The sequence below is a fragment of the Sebastes fasciatus genome, chromosome 6 (genome assembly GCF_043250625.1).
Source record: "Sebastes fasciatus isolate fSebFas1 chromosome 6, fSebFas1.pri, whole genome shotgun sequence".
NCBI lineage: Eukaryota > Metazoa > Chordata > Actinopteri > Perciformes > Sebastidae > Sebastes > Sebastes fasciatus.
This window is the reverse complement of record NC_133800.1, coordinates 23,207,214-23,226,859: the sequence shown is the minus strand read 5'-3', so window position 1 is coordinate 23,226,859 and position 19,646 is coordinate 23,207,214. Positions and strand designations below refer to the sequence as shown.

At 40.9% G+C, this 19,646-nt stretch overlaps 3 protein-coding genes across 8 annotated transcripts; 2 read left to right on the top strand and 1 right to left on the bottom strand.

Moving 5' to 3' along the window:
* The first annotated feature begins 1,234 nt into the window (after positions 1-1,234).
* dgcr6 (DiGeorge syndrome critical region gene 6) lies at positions 1,235-4,375 on the top strand. The gene is made up of 5 exons (XM_074638580.1): positions 1,235-1,482; positions 1,573-1,733; positions 2,912-3,012; positions 3,113-3,253; positions 3,423-4,375. The coding sequence occupies exons 1-5, from the start codon at positions 1,379-1,381 to the stop codon at positions 3,498-3,500; spliced, it is 585 nt and encodes a 194-aa protein (XP_074494681.1). The 5' UTR covers positions 1,235-1,378; the 3' UTR covers positions 3,501-4,375.
* A 996-nt stretch (positions 4,376-5,371) lies between these two features.
* On the top strand, positions 5,372-13,735 carry slc7a4 (solute carrier family 7 member 4). The gene is made up of 5 exons (XM_074638578.1): positions 5,372-5,508; positions 7,059-8,122; positions 8,255-8,961; positions 9,226-9,334; positions 11,028-13,735. The coding sequence occupies exons 2-5, from the start codon at positions 7,141-7,143 to the stop codon at positions 11,246-11,248; spliced, it is 2,019 nt and encodes a 672-aa protein (XP_074494679.1). The 5' UTR covers positions 5,372-5,508; positions 7,059-7,140; the 3' UTR covers positions 11,249-13,735.
* Positions 13,736-15,374: 1,639 nt separating this feature from the next.
* ccdc157 (coiled-coil domain containing 157) lies at positions 15,375-19,642 on the bottom strand. Of its 6 annotated transcripts, none has more exons than XM_074638573.1 (10): positions 19,395-19,642; positions 19,133-19,283; positions 17,612-18,287; positions 17,452-17,529; positions 17,170-17,339; positions 16,887-17,063; positions 16,634-16,802; positions 16,247-16,386; positions 16,024-16,118; positions 15,375-15,917 (listed from the first exon to the last, which is right to left on the bottom strand). In XM_074638573.1, exons 1-10 carry the CDS (start codon positions 19,640-19,642, stop codon positions 15,659-15,661), a joined length of 2,163 nt encoding a protein of 720 aa, XP_074494674.1. In that variant the 3' UTR covers positions 15,375-15,658. The 6 variants fall into 6 exon arrangements, 5 of the variants coding, with proteins under 5 accessions (XP_074494674.1, XP_074494675.1, XP_074494677.1 ...); XM_074638574.1 differs by having other exon boundaries at positions 17,170-17,336; XM_074638576.1 differs by lacking the exons at positions 19,133-19,283; positions 19,395-19,642 and having other exon boundaries at positions 17,170-17,355; positions 17,612-17,745.
* Positions 19,643-19,646: the final 4 nt, after the last annotated feature.

The window sequence follows — 19,646 nt, the reverse complement described above, 5'->3', positions numbered from 1 at the left end:
ATACCATCAAGCAGGGAGGGGCGGGGGTGCGGGGTGCTCTGACGGTCTACAGGTACAGAGCAGGAGGGAGAGGAGGAGAGAAGGAGAGAGAGGAGTGTGATGCGCGAATAGCAGACAAGATGAGTGACAATTGGAAACGAAGCAGCATGTAAATTGAATAATTTAAGTGAAAAATGGAAGAAGTAGTAAAAATGAAGAGCCGTTTGGGAGCTGAAAGAGCCGGCTCTTCTTGGTGAGCTGAGTCAAATGATCTGGCTCACTAAAAAGAGCCGGAATTCCCATCACTATACTGCACGCGCCATTACAGACAGGCATCTTGACGGACAGCATTAGATGCATATTCACCAACAGATAACCTACCTGGTTTCTAAGAACTATAATATAGTTAAATTAGCCTAGCCTGGTACTTTTATTTTTTTTTTATACTTTATTTTTTCCTTTTTTCGAGGTTGTTTTCATATGTGCAATTTACAGTTCGTAATTACAATAGTTTATAAACCAATTTTTTAAGTAGTTGATCTTATAGACAAACTCATTAAGTACACTAGAGAAAACAAATTCAACATTCAAAATTGAAATAAAATTAAGAAAAGAAATAATAATAATAATAATAATAATAATAATAATAATAATAATAATAATAATAGTAATAATAAAAAGAAAGAATAGAGTTTTAAAAAAAACACAAAAAAAATAATAATAATACAAAAATACGAGAGTAATAATCAGTAACTGGTTTCAGATTTTGCACTGTACTATAGAAATATTATATTTGGTTGCTATGGTTACAGTGATAAAGACAGTAATGCATTTTTTCTTATTAATCTAATTTTAATTCAAGTGTAAATTTACCCCCAAAAAAGCCTAATTTCTTTGTATTTATGAAAGAAATGGAGTTATATCTGTCAACAATTTCTTCCTCACAAAACAAAAAAGCAATGCATGTATGCAATATCTTTAAAGTTTTAAAGTGAAATTATTGTCATACTCTTAAGTGGTCTTTTTTTTATTATTATTTTTTTTTTTTTTTTTTTTTAGTGTTTATTTTTAATTATTTTATGTTGTTGTCCTTTTATGTTTGTCACAGCTGTTTGTTTATGTTTTCGCTATGCTTCTTTTGTAAGTAAATGTTTTTAATGTTGTCTGCTGTTACTATGGATACTGTCATTTTGAAATTAAAAACAAAACAAAGCCTGGTAGTTTTATCTATCTACAGACAGACAGGCATCTTGACGGACAGCAGCTTTGGGGTCCTTCCTAGGAGTTGAATGGTAGCTAATGAGCTAAATAACAAACACAGATACAAAACATACTTTAAGCTGGTTTTTAGTAGCTTTTACCGCGGGTTGTTAACTACCGGACATCATTAGATGAGGAGATGGATGTTTATCCAGGAGTCATTGGCGGCGATTCTACAAGGCATCAAGAAAGACATTACTACCTGTTATCTGAACTGCAAACCTTAGTGAAAGATTTACCCAGGTGATGCTGCTTACCTTCACACACCTGGCTGTCAGTTTGAGCTTTAGGGTGATTTAAATATGATAATTGTTCTGTTTTTCTGTTTTTTAGCTCCTTCCAGCAGCGCCTGTCCTACAGCACTCTGGGTGACCTGGCTCTAGCTCTCATAGACGGGACGGTCTATGACATTGTGCAGGGGCTCCTGGATATTCAGCACCTCACAGAGAAAAATCTGTACAACCAGAGGCAAAAGCTGCACTGTACACACCAAGGTTTGCTCTCTCTCTCTCTCTCTCTCTCTCAGGAAAACATGCTAAAGAAAGGGGCCTGTTCCAAGAAGCAAGCCCATACCTTAACCTGAGTAAATGCAGATTAAAGGGACTATTTGTAACTTTCAGAAATGCTTGTTCACAGCGACACCTGTGGCCGTTAATTCAATGAAAGTCAGCGTCGGGCTCGCGCTTGCTCGCTCTAAATAGACATGAACGAGCATCACTCAAAACAGTGAGGCGACACACGTCAGCTAAAACCACAATATCACTCTATATTTCACCTGCTTGGCAGTAATGTTAGCTGACCAGACGGAGGTCTCTCCATGAATCAATGCTGATCCTAGTGTTGGCTTTTCCTGCTTCTAGACTGAAGCGCCCGCAGGGAGACACCGGCACCCGGTCAGAGACGATAATGTTTCTCGCTGCGGAGCCCCTTCACAAGTCACGGGAAATCTCTGTTGGTCTGGAGGAGCTGCAGCAGTTATTTCTTCACAAACGTCCACTGTACATTCACTAGATATTCTCAGAGCTAAACTAACTCTCCTGCAGTGTGTAGTGTGCGCATGCACGTCTAGAGGTGGAGTGAGAACGCGAGAACGCGAGAACGCGAGAACGCGTGCGGTGTGTTAGTGAAGGCAGGCAGGCAGCGGAGCAGTGACTCCGGCCACATTCAAGCGCACATATGCGAGCGCGCGCATGGGATCCCGACCCGGTACATTTATACGCTAAAAAAGTTACAAACAGTCCCTTTAAAAACAGGAATCCCCTCAAAAAAACTGACAATAACCTGTTATTTTCAGGTGGAATTTCATTCATTTATTCATTCTCACTGTGCAATATCATTTTCCAATTGTGCAATTTTATTAATAGTCTACTTATTGTCAATACTGTATATACTGCTCCTATTTTTATACTTCCTTCTATTTAAATGGTTCATATTTTGTTACACTTTGTTTAGCTCTTTTTTTACTGTGTTAGCTGATGCATCTTGTTTTCTGCACTATCCCCTTTGCTGCTGTACACTGCACATTCCCCCACTGCGTGACTAATAAAGGAATATCTTATCTTGTCTTAAATCAATAACTATATTTGCTTGCTGGTACAGGCCCCTCAGTGTAAGGTTGTAGTTGAAAATGTCAATATGATGCTTGACTGGTTATTCCTATTTTTGTTTGTAGCACTCAAACAAGATATTGTACGGAAGAACAAAGATGCTCTGCAGTCATGCAAGTCTCACAACCTCGCCATTCTCAAAACTAATCAACAAGCAGAGCTAGAGGTAAGACATTGGAGTCCCAATACCTTTGATTACTAAAAGGGCTATGGTTTATTGCTATATTGTTTTTTGGTTTACTAATAGTTGTGTGTTGTGTCATCAGGCTGTGGAAATACGTGTGCGAGAGGAACAAAGGATGATGGATAGGAAGATTGTAGCAGAAATGGATCAAAAAGTGATAGACCAGCAGAACACTTTGGAGAAAGCTGGAGTCCCTGGATTTTATATCACCACTAATCCTCAGGTTGTCCACACTTGTCTACACTGTAGTTTAAATTGCATACTAACTAACACCACAAATGGTAGGGTAGCATAGAAAACATTCACTTTGTGTGATGCAGACAAATGTCCAGCAGATGGCGATGTATGTCCTGACTAATGGCTCTTCCAACCTTTTTTATGTGTTATTTCAGGAGCTGACAATGCAGATGAACCTACTTGAATTGATCCTAAAGCTTCAACAGAAGGAGTCCCAATCAGGAATCATTTGAGAAAGAGGCCTAATTGTGACAAAAAAGAGGGGAATAAAATTATACAATTGCCACAGACTGCGTATGCTCACATTCCAGTAATGGTGAGATTCAACATGTGTCAGTCTACGTGTGGCATCGTTCTATGTAACAATATGTTGTTATAAGTGTAATACTCACCATCAAAACCTGCAGGAGAAGGCTGGCTCTCGAGGGTACAAGTAAGACGTTTGGAGTCCTGGATGTAACAGCAGTAACAGGTTGTGACGACATGGATTGTAAAGCACTTAACTGCAATGTCGCACATTGTTCAATTAGGAAGTTGTTGACAAATTATATACATATTTAAGCAGAGTATTGAGGGAGCGGACTCTGCCAGAAATACAATAGTAGAGGGTCAACATGTTGCTTAAGGACACAGAGATGGCTGTAACTGGGACTACTGTTGTGAACTTGCTGCAGTGAGATGATCTCTCACTGATGCCTTTGACTGAAGTGTCAGTTCCAGTGTTCTGGTTCTGTTTTGAACACTTTATTTTTTATTTATTTGAACAGTATTGGACATTTTTTTCCTCAAATTTTGCTACTGTTGTTCCTTTATTGTGTATAATATTTTTTGATCTGTTCAATTTGTTTTAGTTGTGTTAATACTAGGGGTGCAAATAAGATATTGAGCTAACCCCTTAACATTTACATTGATATCTTTTTATATGTCAGTTTTATTTAATGTTTACCGCCCCACAGAAATAAGCAACAATGAACAATTGAATTGTTGACATGATATACATATGAGCAAAACCAGTATGGATGGTAGCATTAAAAAAAAATGTTGTGTTGATTTCCCATTACATGAATATTTGTTGTCATTAAACAAATCTTTGAAAGGTCTCAAAATGTTTTTTGGCTTTTGTGAATGATTTAAAATAATCGAGTTCTGTAAAGCTTTTTCAGTGCAGTGTTTGTGTAGCACTGACTTAGTTAAATTATTTCAATGGGAGGCTGCAACTCATCAGTCCATGAATAGTCAATTAAAACATGCACCTGTTCAGCTATTGATAATCAGATTACCTGTTTCATGCACCACTGTCAGGATATAGTGACCGTTTTATAAAAATAACTGTTTTGGGTTTTTTTTTAATTCATTTTTATTTGGAGACGTTGACACTTTACATGAACAAGGAATGTACATGTTTGTAGCATGATGTAATGAGCAGCATGTACTTAAAAGAGTGTTTCCATTTTTTTTCCTTTTTTAAGTCTACATATACAATAAACATTGTGTCCACCCGCCTATTCGTGAGGTACACACCTACAGTAGCAGAGAGGGAAAGGAGAAGAAAAAAACCCCCAATCAAATCAGGATCGCATTTAGCTGTACACAATGTCTAAATAATGGGAAAAAAATAAGTTAAATATATCCATATATACATACATATATACCTGCATATACACACATATATATATATATATATATACACATACATACTGTACATATCCATACAAACGTGTACATACATACATAATCATAACATATTCCCAAGAACCCTATATATTTGGGGTGTCAATAACTTTTTTTAATCATATTTGCTCCATTTCTACCCACTGCAGCTTTAATATTTTTAATTTAAAGATTATATTTACAAAACTCTAAAAAAAAAAAAAGAAGCAAAATATCGGTACAGTGGGGTCACATTTTCTGACGACAGCCGTAAGAAATGGTGACCTAATGTGTTGATGACTCTCTGCGGTCACAGACTTCGCTGTAACACCTGCTCTGCTCCGGATAATCTCCCCATGATTCTGCTGTAATAATATGGGTGGGGCAATGGGGCGCAGTGGGGAAGCCCTCTGAGGTAATAAAGGTGACTGCGCCTTTAAGAAGACGTCCAGGCAGCGCATGTTGGTTTTTAGTCGTCGGCGCACCTTCTGCTCTGCCCCATCATCACATCACCAGACGATGAACCAACCAGGCAACTTCCCGCAGCAGCACCGGACCTGCAGCACAAATGACAGACCCTGAACAACAAAGGTAAAGCAACTATTGTATATTTCTCATGTTAATACTGAAGTATTTCTTTTTGTGGTTACAAAGGGAATTTAAATTATAATCGCACCTGCTCACTCACGAATTAAAACACTGCATCCAGCAGCCTTATCCAGGAGAGATGAAGTCATGCACTATAATGATCCTTTCTTTTTTCCCCGTTTCCATTTTGTTATAAATTATTAATTTGACATTTATTTATTCCCGTCGTCGTCTGCGGTGCGGTATGTGGTCATGGATATATACTGGAGATGATGTAGTGTAAAACGCATCTCGGTAGTTCATGGCGGGGCTTTTATTTCTAGAGGGGAATAAAAGCGTTACGTAATTCTAGCGGAGGCGTCCTGTTGTCGCCATATGCCTGGTATCGAGGGCAGGAATCGGATGTTGCACCGCCCAGACCAAGAGGATGAAAACAGGGTCTGATGATGAAAAGCAGCAGTCAAACAAATACAAATGCATCATCTACATCTTCTGTCGTTCCTGTCTTTTTGAGCTTTTATTTTACACATCAGTGCCTTTTTAGATGACGTAGACTATAGCCTGCGATGAGTGCCCAGTGCCACACATGCAGGCCGCTTTGACAAATCTAGTGGTGAAACAGCCAGATAGACATGGTTACATCTTAAAACGTCTTGTGGGATTCATTTGGGATTATTTATTATGATTATCTGCAAGTAAATATGCTGGTTTTTTTTTTTTACTATACTGCTATTATTGCTATTATTATTATTATTATTATTATTATTATTATTATTACTATCTATTGGTCCTATTTAACCAACGTTTTATTTTTATTATATCACCAAAACTTTACAACATTTTTATTTTTTTCAAGCTATGAGAATTGCTATAAAGGTCCCATATTATGCTCATTGTCAGGGTCATACTTGTATTTTGTGTTTCTACTAGAACATGTTTAAATGCTGTAATGTTAAAAAACAACAACTTTATTTTCCTCATACTGTTTGCCTGAATATACCTGTATTTTACCCTCTGTCTGAAACGCTCCGTTTTAGCTCATTTCAACGGAATTACAACGGAATTGCCTCGCTAGGCAACAGTTTGGGTCCATGTTTACTTCCTATCAGCTGATGTCATTTACATAGTCTGCAACCGGAAATAAACTGGCACACATTAAGAATGTTTACGTTTAAAACCGTGTAATGGTCTAAATATTGTAGATTTTATCACATCACAAATGAACAGAAATCCTGACGGCTTGTTTAAAACGCACAATTTCTGAATATGGGTTGTGCGTATTTCTCCGTATATTGAACGTTTCAATACTTTCACAGTATTTATATAGCACTTAAATATGCTTTTATACTATAACAGACATGACAATTTTACTTTTTACAATATGGGACCTTTAAGTTCAACCATTATTCTTTGTTTACTTGACGTGACTTGAATGTAGAAGACACAGTAAACACGCCAAAACACCTGCAGTAGTTTTTCCTCGTCGTTCCAGTATTTCCTGTCGCTGCATACCTTTGTCAATAGGCCGATTGTGCTTGTGCTGTGTCTTGCAGGTCAGTGTGATAGATAGGTAATGGATCCAGTGTGACTGTTTCAACACCATCCTTCCCAGCTGGCCTGTCTAACTCTGTAGCTATGGCGGCTTGTCCGAGAGGCTGCAGCCCGGCGGTGCGCCTTTGTCAGAAGCTGAACCGGCTCAAGACACTGGACGATGACATGATGGCCACGTCACTGAAACGCTGCCTCTCCACCCTGGACCTGACTCTGTTGGGAGTCGGCGGCATGGTGGGCTCTGGTCTTTACGTCCTGACAGGAACAGTGGCTAAAGACATGGTTGGGCCCGCTGTTATCATATCCTTCATTTTTGCGGGTTTTGCCTCTCTACTGGCCGCCTTTTGTTACGCAGAGTTTGGAGCGCGCATTCCCAAAACAGGATCTGCCTACATGTTTACCTATGTCTCCGTGGGAGAGATCTGGGCCTTTCTCATTGGCTGGAATGTGATTCTGGAGAACATGATTGGCGGCGCTGCCGTGGCACGAGCCTGGAGTGGCTATCTGGACTCCATTTTTAACCACGCCATCCAGAACTACACGGAAACGCACGTTATGCAGTGGAACGTGCCCATCCTCGCCCATTACCCTGACCTCCTCGCGGCGGGGATTTTAGTCGTTGCCTCGTTCTTCATTTCCTTCGGCGTTCAAGTGTCCTCTTACCTCAATCATATCTTCTCCACTGTAAGCATGATTGTCATTGTTTTCATCCTGGTATTTGGCTTTATGCTGGCTGAACCAGCCAATTGGAGCCAGAAAGAAGGAGGTTTTGCACCTTTCGGGATGTCTGGAATACTGGCGGGCTCCGCCACATGCTTCTACGCATTTGTGGGTTTCGATGTCATTGCATCCTCAAGTGAGGAGGCAAAGAACCCACAGAAAGCTATTCCCATCGCCACTGCGATCTCCCTCGGACTGGCCGCGGCAGCTTACATCCTGGTCTCCACGGTGCTCACGCTAATGGTACCCTGGCATACACTGGACCCCAACTCAGCTCTATCAGATGCTTTCTTCCGCCGGGGTTACAGTTGGGCTGGAATCATTGTGGCAGTCGGTTCCATCTGTGGTGAGTGTCAACCTTTAATTGAGAAGTACAATTTAAATGGCTGTTAGAGTAAATATAATAAGTAGTAGTATTGACTGCACAGTGCTATATCTGACTAATGGTCTGATAATGACTATCTGCTCCCATTTCTAGGCATGAACACTGTGCTGCTAGGTAATCTCTTCTCCCTCCCTCGGATTGTGTACGCCATGGCGGAGGATGGGTTGTTCTTCTCCATTTTCGCACGGGTCAACCCCGTCACCAAAGTCCCTGTCATTGCTATACTGGTGTTTGGGATCCTCATGGCCATCCTGGCTCTCATCTTTGACCTGGAGGCGTTGGTCCAGTTCTTGTCCATCGGCACCCTCCTGGCATACACCTTTGTGGCGGCGAGTATCATTGTCCTGCGCTTCCAGCCCGACAAAATCAGCTCCAAGGAAAGTGCTTCCACGTCTCCCAACCCCAACGCCGAGCCTTCTCCCGCCCCCTCAGAGTCTCAGACCATAAACGAGGACAGCGGGGAGCTGAAGCAGTACGAGTCCTTCTCTGACAAACTCCAGTTGGTGGAGAGGCAGGCGTCGAGAGAGCCGCGCGGGGTGGGACAGCTGAAGGCCTTCTGGGAACCGCACCTGGGCAAGCTATTTGGGAACTGTGAGCCGGGCGAGGTGGTGGGCTTCTGCGTGCTGGCTCTGATGGTGAGCTCAGTCTCCTTCTGCGCCGTGTTAGAATTTGGAAAGCACCAGCTTCAGCTGCCGGTCTGGAGCTTCGCAATGCTGCTGGTGATTTTTAGCTTAGCTTATATTGTCAGCCTGGCGCTCATATGGATGCACGAGCCACAAACCAACAGAAAAACATTCCAGGTGAGCTCTTTTAGAATGATTACACAACTGTATGTGTAATATGGTGATTGAATACTGCTGTCTTTCACTCAGTTTGGTCCTCACAGATAAACGTATATTTTCCCCCCATGACTCATCTCACTGTCCTGGCAGCAACATACATTTAAATCATGCTCAACAGTTAATATCAATTAAATTGTTGCATTTGTTTGAAGCCAATTGTTATTGTTATGAAAACTACATTAGCTGTGATAGGAGTATGACTGATGTGCTATTGTTGTGTAGGTACCTTTGGTTCCATTGACTCCAGCTGCCAGTATCCTCATTAACGTGTTCCTCATGATGAAGCTCAGCTACCTAACCTGGATTCGATTCACCGTTTGGATCGCCGTAGGTAAGAAGGCACCTGATCTCAGGCTCTGGGTTTTCAACGTCCTCCCTACACAAACGCTGATTTGCATTTTGGTTACTTAAAAGCAAACTAATCCGACCTGAAATGGCTGTTATCCAAGTACGTAGTCTGAATGCACCGTCATAAAACATCATCAACATCATAAGTAGAGATTAAACAAACGTCTGCACTATAAGGGAATAGAGAAAGTTTTCCCTTTGGTCAGCATCAACCCTCTGAGGATGTAGATGGTGGTCAAACAGCGTTAATGCCCTGTCAGTAAGAGGGGGATCACTGGGGAAACATGATTAGCTGCATTAGCTTAAGGCTTCTCTGGAGCGGTAAACCATTTAAAGAATACTGTCACACTGCAGCAAGTTAACAAGATGCACACGCGTGGAATATTACACTTGACAAGGTCTTAGTTCTAGGCTCTCTCTCTCTCTCTCAGGACGCCTTTCCCTGGAGAAAGTAACGGCCACTTACCTGCCCTAATGGCAGCTGAAGAAAAAAAAACATGGGATTTCTTCATTTGGCTCAGTTTGGGTGGAGTTAAAGCCAAGAAATGAATATTACACCAAAGAGTAAATACATATTGGTACTGGATTTCATTGACTATGTAAAGTTGGTGACTATTTCAATTTCAATTTGATGGATTGCCATGACATTTAGTTCACACATTCATGTCCCCTTCAGGATGAACTGTATTAACATTGGAGATGGTCTGACATCCTGAGGTCAAAATTTGCTTTCCCATCAGCCTCGGTTGTAATTTGTGTTTACTGCTCATTAGCAAATGTAAGCATGCGAGCACACTAAACTAAGATTGTGAACATGGTAAAGATAATACCTGCTTAAAGGGGAACACCACCTAAAGTAAGAATTCCAATATATTATTTCCACGGTCTAGTAAAGTTCAATCAATATATGTGACCATGAGCTACTCTCTCTCAAAGCCAGAAACCAGAGAAGAAACTTGTGATGACATAGGTTAAAAGACTGGAGCTGATCCGTAGACAATGAATGGGAGACTGATGATTTTGTGGACCCACAGAGTGTTTGTTTTCTTTTTTATACCCAAATGAGCTTTATTCTATTGTAGTGTTGTCAGTTGTGAAACAGAAAATGTTCCCATATACTCAGATCATTCCTCTAGGTGCTCTCAGTGTCATCTGTAACATCTTTACCAATTCATTGTCTATGGAGCAGCTCCACACTTTATACCCTATGACATCACAAGTTTGAGTTTTAGCACTCTAGTTTGGGGATTTTGGAGAGAGTTGTTCATGTTTACTAATATTTTTTGGACTGTCTTAGACCATAGGAATAACATGTATGAATTTTGAAAATGGGAGTAGTTCCCCTTTAACGTCTGCATGTTAGCATTGTCATTGTTAACATGTTAGCATGCTGACTTTAGCATTTATCTTGAAGCACTGCTATGCCGCATAAATGGCTGCAGACTCTTGGTCTTGTTGGCTAACGTACAACATAAAATGACATCAGAGCTATTATAACAGCCTGTTTATTGTTTTTTTATAACTCAAATACATTGATTTTGCCCATAGAAAATCAAATATGAAAGCCATTAACATTTCACAAACTAAGGCTTTGTATCCCACGTGGAGACACTTTTCTCAAAACTCACCTGTTTACAGAGTGCCCTGACTTTAATTTCGTGCCGTCCCTTTCCCAGGTCTCTTGGTGTATTTTGGCTATGGGATCTGGCACAGTAAGGAGGGCATGCGGGAGCTGCAGCCCAAAGACATGGCCGCCCGGTACGTGGTGCTACCCAGCGGCAGCCTGGTAGAGACAGTGCAGCCTGTCCAGCCCGACGGACAAGTGGTGGACGCCTCGGCGCACCACACCAGCCCCTCCACTGCCTCGACCGCTGAGGAGTACTCAGAAAAGAGATGATGTGTGACCAAACATAGTCGTTACTACTGCCTGGCATTGTCTGCTGTCTCCCACTCATACGCTTGACTATTACTAGTGTTCTCTCTGTATCTCACTCCCTTTAGCGTGTGACTGGCCTGCCACAGTCTGTACTCGTTGCTCTGCAAATGTAAGCACACCACAGGATGGGATGCACGCTCTCTGTCTCGTTGTGAAGCCTATTTGTATATCTTGTAATACTCAAATGTACAGTAGAGAGCTTTATTACTGTCCTGCAAACTCCCAGCATCAAAATTGTGTTATATCCTTTGAGACCAGCTCTTTTCTTGCAACCATGCCAGTTTGTCAGAATCCACGTTGTTATAGGTTATATATGGTGCTTTCATTGTGACAAACATTTAGCTAAAGGTGCTAGATGCGAGATTGGGAGCATTTCTATTGACTCTCGGCACCATGTTGAGAGCCGTGTGGAGGCAATAGAAATGCTCTGAATTCCGTATAGAGAACCTTCAAGTATACTCAGTGGATAATTTGTTTTTTTAAAAAGGAAAATCAACATTCACCAAAATAGTCATTTTTAAGATATCATTTTGAGCACATTAAGCATTCATAAATTGCATGTTTTTATTAGCTCAACTGAGGAATGCACACACTTTTGTGAGTTTACATTTTTGCCTTTTTCTTTTGTTCTTCTCCCCAAAGCCTCAGGAGAAACTATAGGCTCTAATCATTTGGATCCTCTTAGTCCATCTCCTCCTTTTGGTACTCATAGACTGCCCTTAGTGGCTTCTGGCAATTATTTAATCCCATATTCTACGATATGTATTTATTTTTCTATTATCGCTTTTATACAGATATTATTAGCTTTAATTTTTTCTGAGTTGTGATTGTCCTTTTTCTGTGTGTTATTCTCATTCCCAGGGTGTCAAATACCGATGCTTTGTCACGGCCGTTGGCGTTTGATACTGCTGCACAAGGCACCCTTTAGCGCCCTTTAGCTTCCGTTAACTACAATGTAAACCCATCCTTAGCAACAGTAAATGCTCAGAGAAAGTGCTGTGGTGACATAGTTTAAAGACCAAAAAGACACACATGGGAGGGGTGGTGAATGGGGCCAACAAACACAAGCCTTTCATCCTGTTCGTGTCCAGTGCGTTAAGTTTCACTTTCACGTTACAATCAGCTGTTCGTTCGTGTCGTAGTAGTTTTAAACCCAACCATGTAGTTTTTTTCCTAAACCTAACTAAGTGCTTTTACTGCCTAAATCTAAAATGACGACAAGGGGCGTGACAAAGCAACCGTATGTGACGAGCTGGGATGAGAATGTGTTTGAGTTATATATGTTTTGCATGTACCTCTATTTATCTCCGTATCAGTAATTTGTGTTCACCTTTTAAATGGCTGACAACACTTCAGTGCTTCACTTAATCTCCTAAATCTCATCCCATGACCTTGTTCTTTTTTGTGTCACTGATCTTGCACTCGTGCCGTCTTTTCTCACGCACATTCACACAGCAGTCCTTTACCCTTTCTCCCTGTTGGTATATGAGATTAGGAATCAAAGCACATAGATTATTAACCTTTTATTTTACTGTGATTTCCTGAGATAATCTGAGAGATAATTACATTATTGGATATATAAAGCAAGCACAAACCTACTGATTCCTGGGAATCTTCACACACAGGGTAGAATATTGGCAGACGTGCAGACTTTGGTTGCTATGTTAAACCCGGGATGTGCTTCATCTCTCCGAGGCCTCCGTAATCCCAGCAGATTTGCATTAGTCCCTGTCGCCAGTCTGCAGTTTGACCTAGATTAGAGAAAGGCACAACATGTGATAACACTCGTATTATACAGAAAACATTCCCACAGCCTACACATGTAAACAACAGTGTCAATAAGTGATGTGAGGCTTTATTTTTTATTACATACTGGTAAATGTACTTTAAAAGATCCCAATGAATTGTGTGTTTTTTTCATTTCAGTTTGCGTTTGCATGTAGACAACAAACCAATGGCCTTAAACGTGCTGTAATCAATGCAGACTGATTCCCAAAGTTAATCAGTCTTAATGATTTAGTTGTTACATTTCTTTGTCTGTTAGATAAAAACTTTCATGCTTTCTAAATATTAAACCAAAACACAAACATGCGAGAGAATGTACAGTAGGAGGCATTTTGGCATTATTTTAGAGAATTTTGTACAACTTTGCACACTGAAAACTATCGTCTGGTATTTTTCTGTTTCACAGTTATGCTTTGGATGTCGAGGCCAGTGACAGATACAGTATATGGTGATACCGTTGTGCTTTCTGAAGCTGAACGTTCTCTCACTTTTTTCTCTGTCTGTTTTGTGCCAGGAAGCACAGTTATAGATGATCCAATTCTCTTCTGTATAGTATTGTACTCTGTACTTGCACATTAAGTTCTGAAATCTTCTGTTATAGTGTATGTCTGTATAAAATGCAAAAGACTGTGTTATAAATTAAAAATAAATGTTTTGAAGCAACATTTACAAAAATCTAAATTGTGGAATAATTTATATAATCCTATGAAAAGTTAGAATACATAAATTATGAAAATTATTTCTAAATTGTTTCAGAAAGTCTCATCCTCACATAATAACATACTTATACTTCTAAATATTCACATAAAGAAGAAGAAAACTAAAACAAAAAACTCAAATTCATTCAACAAGGAACCTGGACGAATGGATAATTAAATCAAATAAACTATAAATAGCATATAACACAAACAATGTGTTATGCATAGAGTTTTAAGAATGACATAGGATAAAAATACTAAAAAATTAAGTTCTTTCCATAGTGGTTGTGGCATGCCAAACTTTGGCTCCCACACATAAAATATCTGGGAATTTTGACTATGTCTAGTATTATATCTGTGCTGGTCTTTAGTAGGCATTTATACACATGGCTTGCTGCTAAATATTGAATCCAAATTATTGCTTATGTGTGACCATTTATTGATGTCCTAAAATGCCCTATAATTAAATTATTTTAATGTTGTCAAAAATGTAGCATGTGATATTATTTTGTACAATCTGTGAGCAAGCCTCTTGCTGCTTAGAAAGACCACGGTAATATAAATTACATGCTTAGTCAATTCTTGATTGTATACATAACATTTTCTAACAATAAGAGATATTTTCTTCTATAAACTTCTTTTCATTGTTTTAACCAGATAAACATTGATTCAAATAAGTGTAAGTTAAATGTGTCCAACACAAAAACAATTCTGTCTCCATCAAGAAACATCAAGAATACACGTCTCTTATACAGCGTTGTCTGTTACATATATATAAGTACATTTGTGCTGCTTAACTTGACTAAATGCCAAAGTTAATATGAATGAATCGCTTTGTGAACTTTAATTACATGCTTGGTGACACAGCTTTATATTTAACCCAATTTAAGGATTAACCCCTCGGGTCATGAGCTGTCTTTTAAGTAAATGAAATGATAGGTCAGGTGGTCATTCGGGTAATAAAATATTGGTGAGAAATCAGAGTTTTACTATGATGTAGTAATGTTAATCAGGTGTTTGCAGTTAGTTACCAATACTTGTTTATGAAAACAGATACAAGAACAAATAGAAGATGTGTTTGACTTGCTCTGACAAGCTCAGTCTCTAGGGCCACCTATTAGACTCAGATTACAAACCTGAGCACATGACATCTCAAATTACCACTGCAAAGTAAACCTCGTGACGTGCAGTGCAAACACACAGATGACAAGCGAGAAGCGTTAACTCACATATATATCTACAGTACGTCTGCTCCTGATCTCGGAGCACTAATGAGGACTAACTGACAGATTAGCTTGGACGGTGTGAATAAAGGTCCGTAGTGATTCAGCAGAGCGTGAATCCTGTGAGCACTTGGCGTTTCCATGGAAACTCCTTGTCAGATAGCACTTAAAAGCAACACATCTGTCTCTTTGTGTCATTGTTTGTGTGACACTCAAGGTTGTACAAACCGCCTATTTACTCAGAGCCATGTGACTCATCTGATGTTAAGGCCACCTATTCAGATACACACAGCATATCATATATCCAGAAACCTAATATGCGATAGACATCAACACCCTATTAAAAAAGCAGCAAAATGACAGTCCTCTTTATATATATATAAATATATCAGTTTATTATATATATATTCAACGTAACATAATGAGAAATGTTATGTTGAATAAATGACAGTGGTAATCCACTGTCATAAGTGGAGGCAGTGACAATGTAAAAGTACAAAAGCATTAGTGTTAGTGTGCTATAATGTACAATAAGACATTATTACATAATGTAGGGATTGTGCCTTTTATGAGTCCTGTGGTTGTTGCCAAATATCCTTAAACAGAGCTGTGTTCTTTCTCTCTCCAACTGCAAGAGTGTCTTCTGTTTTAGTGCATTTAAGCATTCAGGGTTTCGTTTTTTTCCTCTGATTCGAGCCTCTGGAGTGAGAGAGGAGAAAACCACTGCGTGTTTTTGTGTGGCTTTTAGCAGCAGTGTTGAGGTGGAGGGTTTGAAGATGGAGTTGCAGGGACGGGGGGGAGGCAGGGGAGGCGGAGGCAGTGGACACACGATCCTCTGACCCGGCTGACTCCAGACCACTTTCCCCTCGCTTTGCTTCCCTCCCTCTGTTAACGTATCCCAGCCCAGTTGCACTGCTGCTCTGCCTGTTGTACAAAGGAGAAATAAGGCCAAACCGGAAACACAGCATGATGTTTAATCATTTATAAAAATTGATGCAGAATGCTACATTTTTAAACAAATTTAACTTACAATGGACTCCTTTGCATTTGTGCCAGGTGATTCTGTTGCTTTTCTACTGGTGTGCTGGGCAGAGAGAGGCTCCATGTCTGCTGAGGTGAGGCTTCCTGTGGATAAAAATACATAGTCTAATATCCACAAAACCAACATGTAGCATCTGAATGTAATTTTTTCTTTAAAGTTTATTCATGTGTAAAACACATCAATTCACATACAGTATTTTCATCCGTCTTACCCTGGTGGCATTGTTTTGTGCTCTTTCCCTCAGTTTCACAAGGCTGGCGTACAGGGTAGTGTTTTCCTGCTCCAGAACTTTCATACGAATGTTATTCGCCTGCAATTGTCGCTCCATATCCAAAAGCACATTTCCTGTACCTTGAAAATATGCAATGAACAACATGTAAACACTGACAACACAACTACAGCGCTCAAAAAAGAAGCAAATGGGAAATAAATGACTGGATACAAGATTCACACATTGTTTTTCCAGGTAATGGGGAGCTAGCTGATGCCCTTAGAGGAGTGTTAACAGCACTGAGCAGGTTTTATGATCAAACAGTTAGTAAGCGTAATGTCAGTCAGATGTTAATATTGCATAGACAAATATCAACTAATTGCCTACTCTGTGGTTGGGCCTGAACCAGAGGGCTGAGCTCTGGGAACGCCACCAACAGCCTCTCCCTCTCCCTTAAAGCGTGGACGTATTCCCTCAGCTCAGTCACGCTGCTCTTCAGCTCGCCTATATGTGTTTCCTGTGTCTGCTTCTCCTTTTGGAGCCCCAGACACAGGTCCTGTTGGACAGAAGCATCACAGCATGAGCCACTATTTAAAAAGGTATTATCATGAAATGCTGCACTAAATGACCTCCAATGTACCTGCTGCTGAGAGAGCTGAGCCTGCATCTGCTCTTTTTCCTCTGACATCTGTTGCAGCTCATTGTGAAGGTCGATCTGTCTCTCCTCGCTCTCTCCCAGCTGCCTCTGCAGCTCTTCACACTCTTCGTCGAGAGCGTCGACTCTCTCTAACAAAGACTTCTGCTTTGCCTGCATTGACTAGACGCACAAACACACACACACAGACACACACACACAAAAACGAATACTGTCATGATCTCCAGCTAAAAATAACAAATAATTCTGCATTAGTGATGACACTGACCTCTTGCTGACGACAAGCGCTGTGGTACTTGGCGTTTTCTTTTTCAAGACGGAGTTGAGTTTCGAAGATCTGACTCTCTAACTGCTGGATCCTTTGCTGTAGTTTACAACAGGCCTCTTCCTCTGTGTGCAAGGTCCTCACTTTCTCCTGCAGCACATTGGTTTCACCTTCTATCACATAATAAAACTGATCCATCATCCAGCACATCAGGTTATTTTATGTGTATAACTAAGACAAATGTATTTCATACAATTCTGCAAAATGTGAATATTATGTCCTTACCAAGTGCTTGTAATGCATCCTGCTGTACTGCTACTTTCTCTTTCAGTCTGGAATTACTCTCCTCCAAGCACAATGATTCTGTTACAAAAAATATTAAAGACATAGTAGTAAATGTGATCTCAATTATTTCCAATTATATTTATTTGTGACTTTTCTGCACCTCTCTTGAGTTGTCGTTGTTCCTCTTGTAGCCTTTGCTCTGTTTCTTTCTCTGATCTCTTTGCTTTACTCAGTGAAAACTCCAGCTGGACTATGTTCACTTGGTGTTTCTCCACCTTTTCCTTGAACTCTTTCTGTGTTCTTTCCAGCTGAGACCTGAACCTCTCCCGCTCTGCTTCTGCCGCCGCTAGTCTATCTTTAAGAGGCTGCACAGTACCCCGCACATCCTGAAGATGTTTTGCCAGCCGGCGCATGTCTCTGAGCTGCTCACTGGCCCACTGGGCAACATCGCCTGCCGTCATATGTCCCGGCTCCAGGGTGTCCTCCACAGCTTCTAAGAGTGGCTGCAGAGATGAGGGCAGGCTCTCGCTCTGCAGCAGTTCCACCAAAGCGTGTCCTGTTTTTATCAAAGTGGATTGCACTTGGTGGCATGCATTGCAGGGGACAAGGGATGATTCAATGGTCTGGCAGCTTACATTGTGGTTGTCAACTTTAGGATGGCATGGGGTGTTGTGATGATGATTCTGTGGCAAAAACATTAAGGAGCTTGTTGAGGACCAGGCAGAAAAGCAACTTCCGCTTGTGCTCATTTGGGGGGAGACCGATGACACCATCTCTGTCCCATTACAGTCAGATGTCTTTGCTTTTGTCTGTTTCTTAATGTCATTGTAGGTCCCCTAAAAGAAGAAAGAAAGCATAAAAAGTAATGAGATCAATTCTCTGTTAATATGTTGGTATTCTTTGTACATGTTTTTGATATTCACTTAAAGGGACTGTTTGTAACTTCTTCCACGTATAAATCAATCCGGGTCGGTGTCCCATGCACGCTCGCCTGTGGCTACGCTGTTCAGACAAGACTCCAACACAAACTACACGGAAGCACCAACACCGCAAAGTTATATCTAGTGAAGCCCATCTTGCAAAACAGTGTTGGCCGCGGTTGGAGTACGCGGGGGAGACTGTAGCTTTGGTCTCCAGGGCCGGAGTGTCTGCTCCTCTGCCTGCTTGCCTTCACTCACAGCTCGCTCCACCTCACGTGCATGCGCGCACACTACACACAGAAGAGTTAGTTTAGCTCAGAGAATATCTAGTGAATGTACAGTGGACGATTGTGCAGAACTAAATGCTGCAGAGGTTTCCCGTGTCTTGTCACGTGACGAGGCTCCGCAACGAGTTACTTTATTGTCTCTGACCGGGTGCCTTGTCTCCCCTGTTCCCTCCCACCGTGGTCGGGAGGCTGAAGCAGGAAAAGCCAACACTAGGATCAGCATTGATTCATGGAGAGACCTTCGTCTGGTCAGCTAACAATACTGCCAAGCAGGTGAAATATAGCATGATATTGTGGTTTTAGCTGATGTGTGTCGCCTCACTGTTTTGAGCGATGCTCGTTCATGTCTATGTAGAGCGAGCACAAGCGCGAGCCCGACGCTGACTTTCGTTGACTTAACGGCCACAGGTGTCGCTGTTAACAAGCATTTCTGATTCTTACAAACAGTCCCTTTAAATAAAGCAGTTTGCTTACCTTAATGTTGGCAAATTGAACTAAATTACTCCAATAGCTTCTGACTACGAGACCGACTGACAGGCATCCTTTCTGCTGGGTTTGTTCTCTCCTGTGGCTGCACCTCATTTGCTCAACATAAGCACTGAAGCTTTGTAGAAGAAGCAGTAGTCTTCAAAGAGAGGAGAGAGAATAGACAAGTCCTGTTTTAGTCCTTAAGAAACATGTATTAATGTGATATTAATGTGAATGTAAAAGTACATTGTAAGTTGTGGTAAATTACCTGTCAATCACCAGCTCCAATAACACAATGTGGGAGTGCTGATTGAAGGCGTCCTCTCCATCCACAAAGTCATACTCCTCCAGCAGAGCCACCATGTCCAGATTACAGGAGAGTTTATCCGGGTACTTCCAGGAGGAGAAGCGGACCGGTCCGGTTCTGGAAAACACGTCCAGAACCGCACCTTGAAGGTCGACCACGTCTCTTCGGAGGCTCTCGATGCAGTCCTGACGACCCAAGAACTGACTCATGTCT

What these genes read in the sequence shown, in the direction of transcription:
- ccdc157 (XM_074638573.1), bottom strand. Translation starts at nt 19,642, where the DNA reads ATGAGTCAGTTCTTGGGTCGTCAGGACTGCATCGAGAGCCTCCGAAGA. An exon ending in GGATGCATTACAAGCACTTG is followed by an intron (nt 17,340 to 17,451) that starts GTAAGGACATAA and finishes ATTATGTGATAG; the next exon opens with AAGGTGAAACCAATGTGCTG. An exon ending in GCGCTTGTCGTCAGCAAGAG is followed by an intron (nt 17,064 to 17,169) that starts GTCAGTGTCATC and finishes TTGTGCGTCTAG; the next exon opens with TCAATGCAGGCAAAGCAGAA.
- slc7a4 (XM_074638578.1), top strand. Translation starts at nt 7,141, where the DNA reads ATGGCGGCTTGTCCGAGAGGCTGCAGCCCGGCGGTGCGCCTTTGTCAG. An exon ending in CCAACAGAAAAACATTCCAG is followed by an intron (nt 8,962 to 9,225) that starts GTGAGCTCTTTT and finishes ATTGTTGTGTAG; the next exon opens with GTACCTTTGGTTCCATTGAC. An exon ending in CACCGTTTGGATCGCCGTAG is followed by an intron (nt 9,335 to 11,027) that starts GTAAGAAGGCAC and finishes TCCCTTTCCCAG; the next exon opens with GTCTCTTGGTGTATTTTGGC.
- dgcr6 (XM_074638580.1), top strand. Translation starts at nt 1,379, where the DNA reads ATGGATGTTTATCCAGGAGTCATTGGCGGCGATTCTACAAGGCATCAA. An exon ending in TTAGTGAAAGATTTACCCAG is followed by an intron (nt 1,483 to 1,572) that starts GTGATGCTGCTT and finishes TCTGTTTTTTAG; the next exon opens with CTCCTTCCAGCAGCGCCTGT. An exon ending in ATATCACCACTAATCCTCAG is followed by an intron (nt 3,254 to 3,422) that starts GTTGTCCACACT and finishes GTGTTATTTCAG; the next exon opens with GAGCTGACAATGCAGATGAA.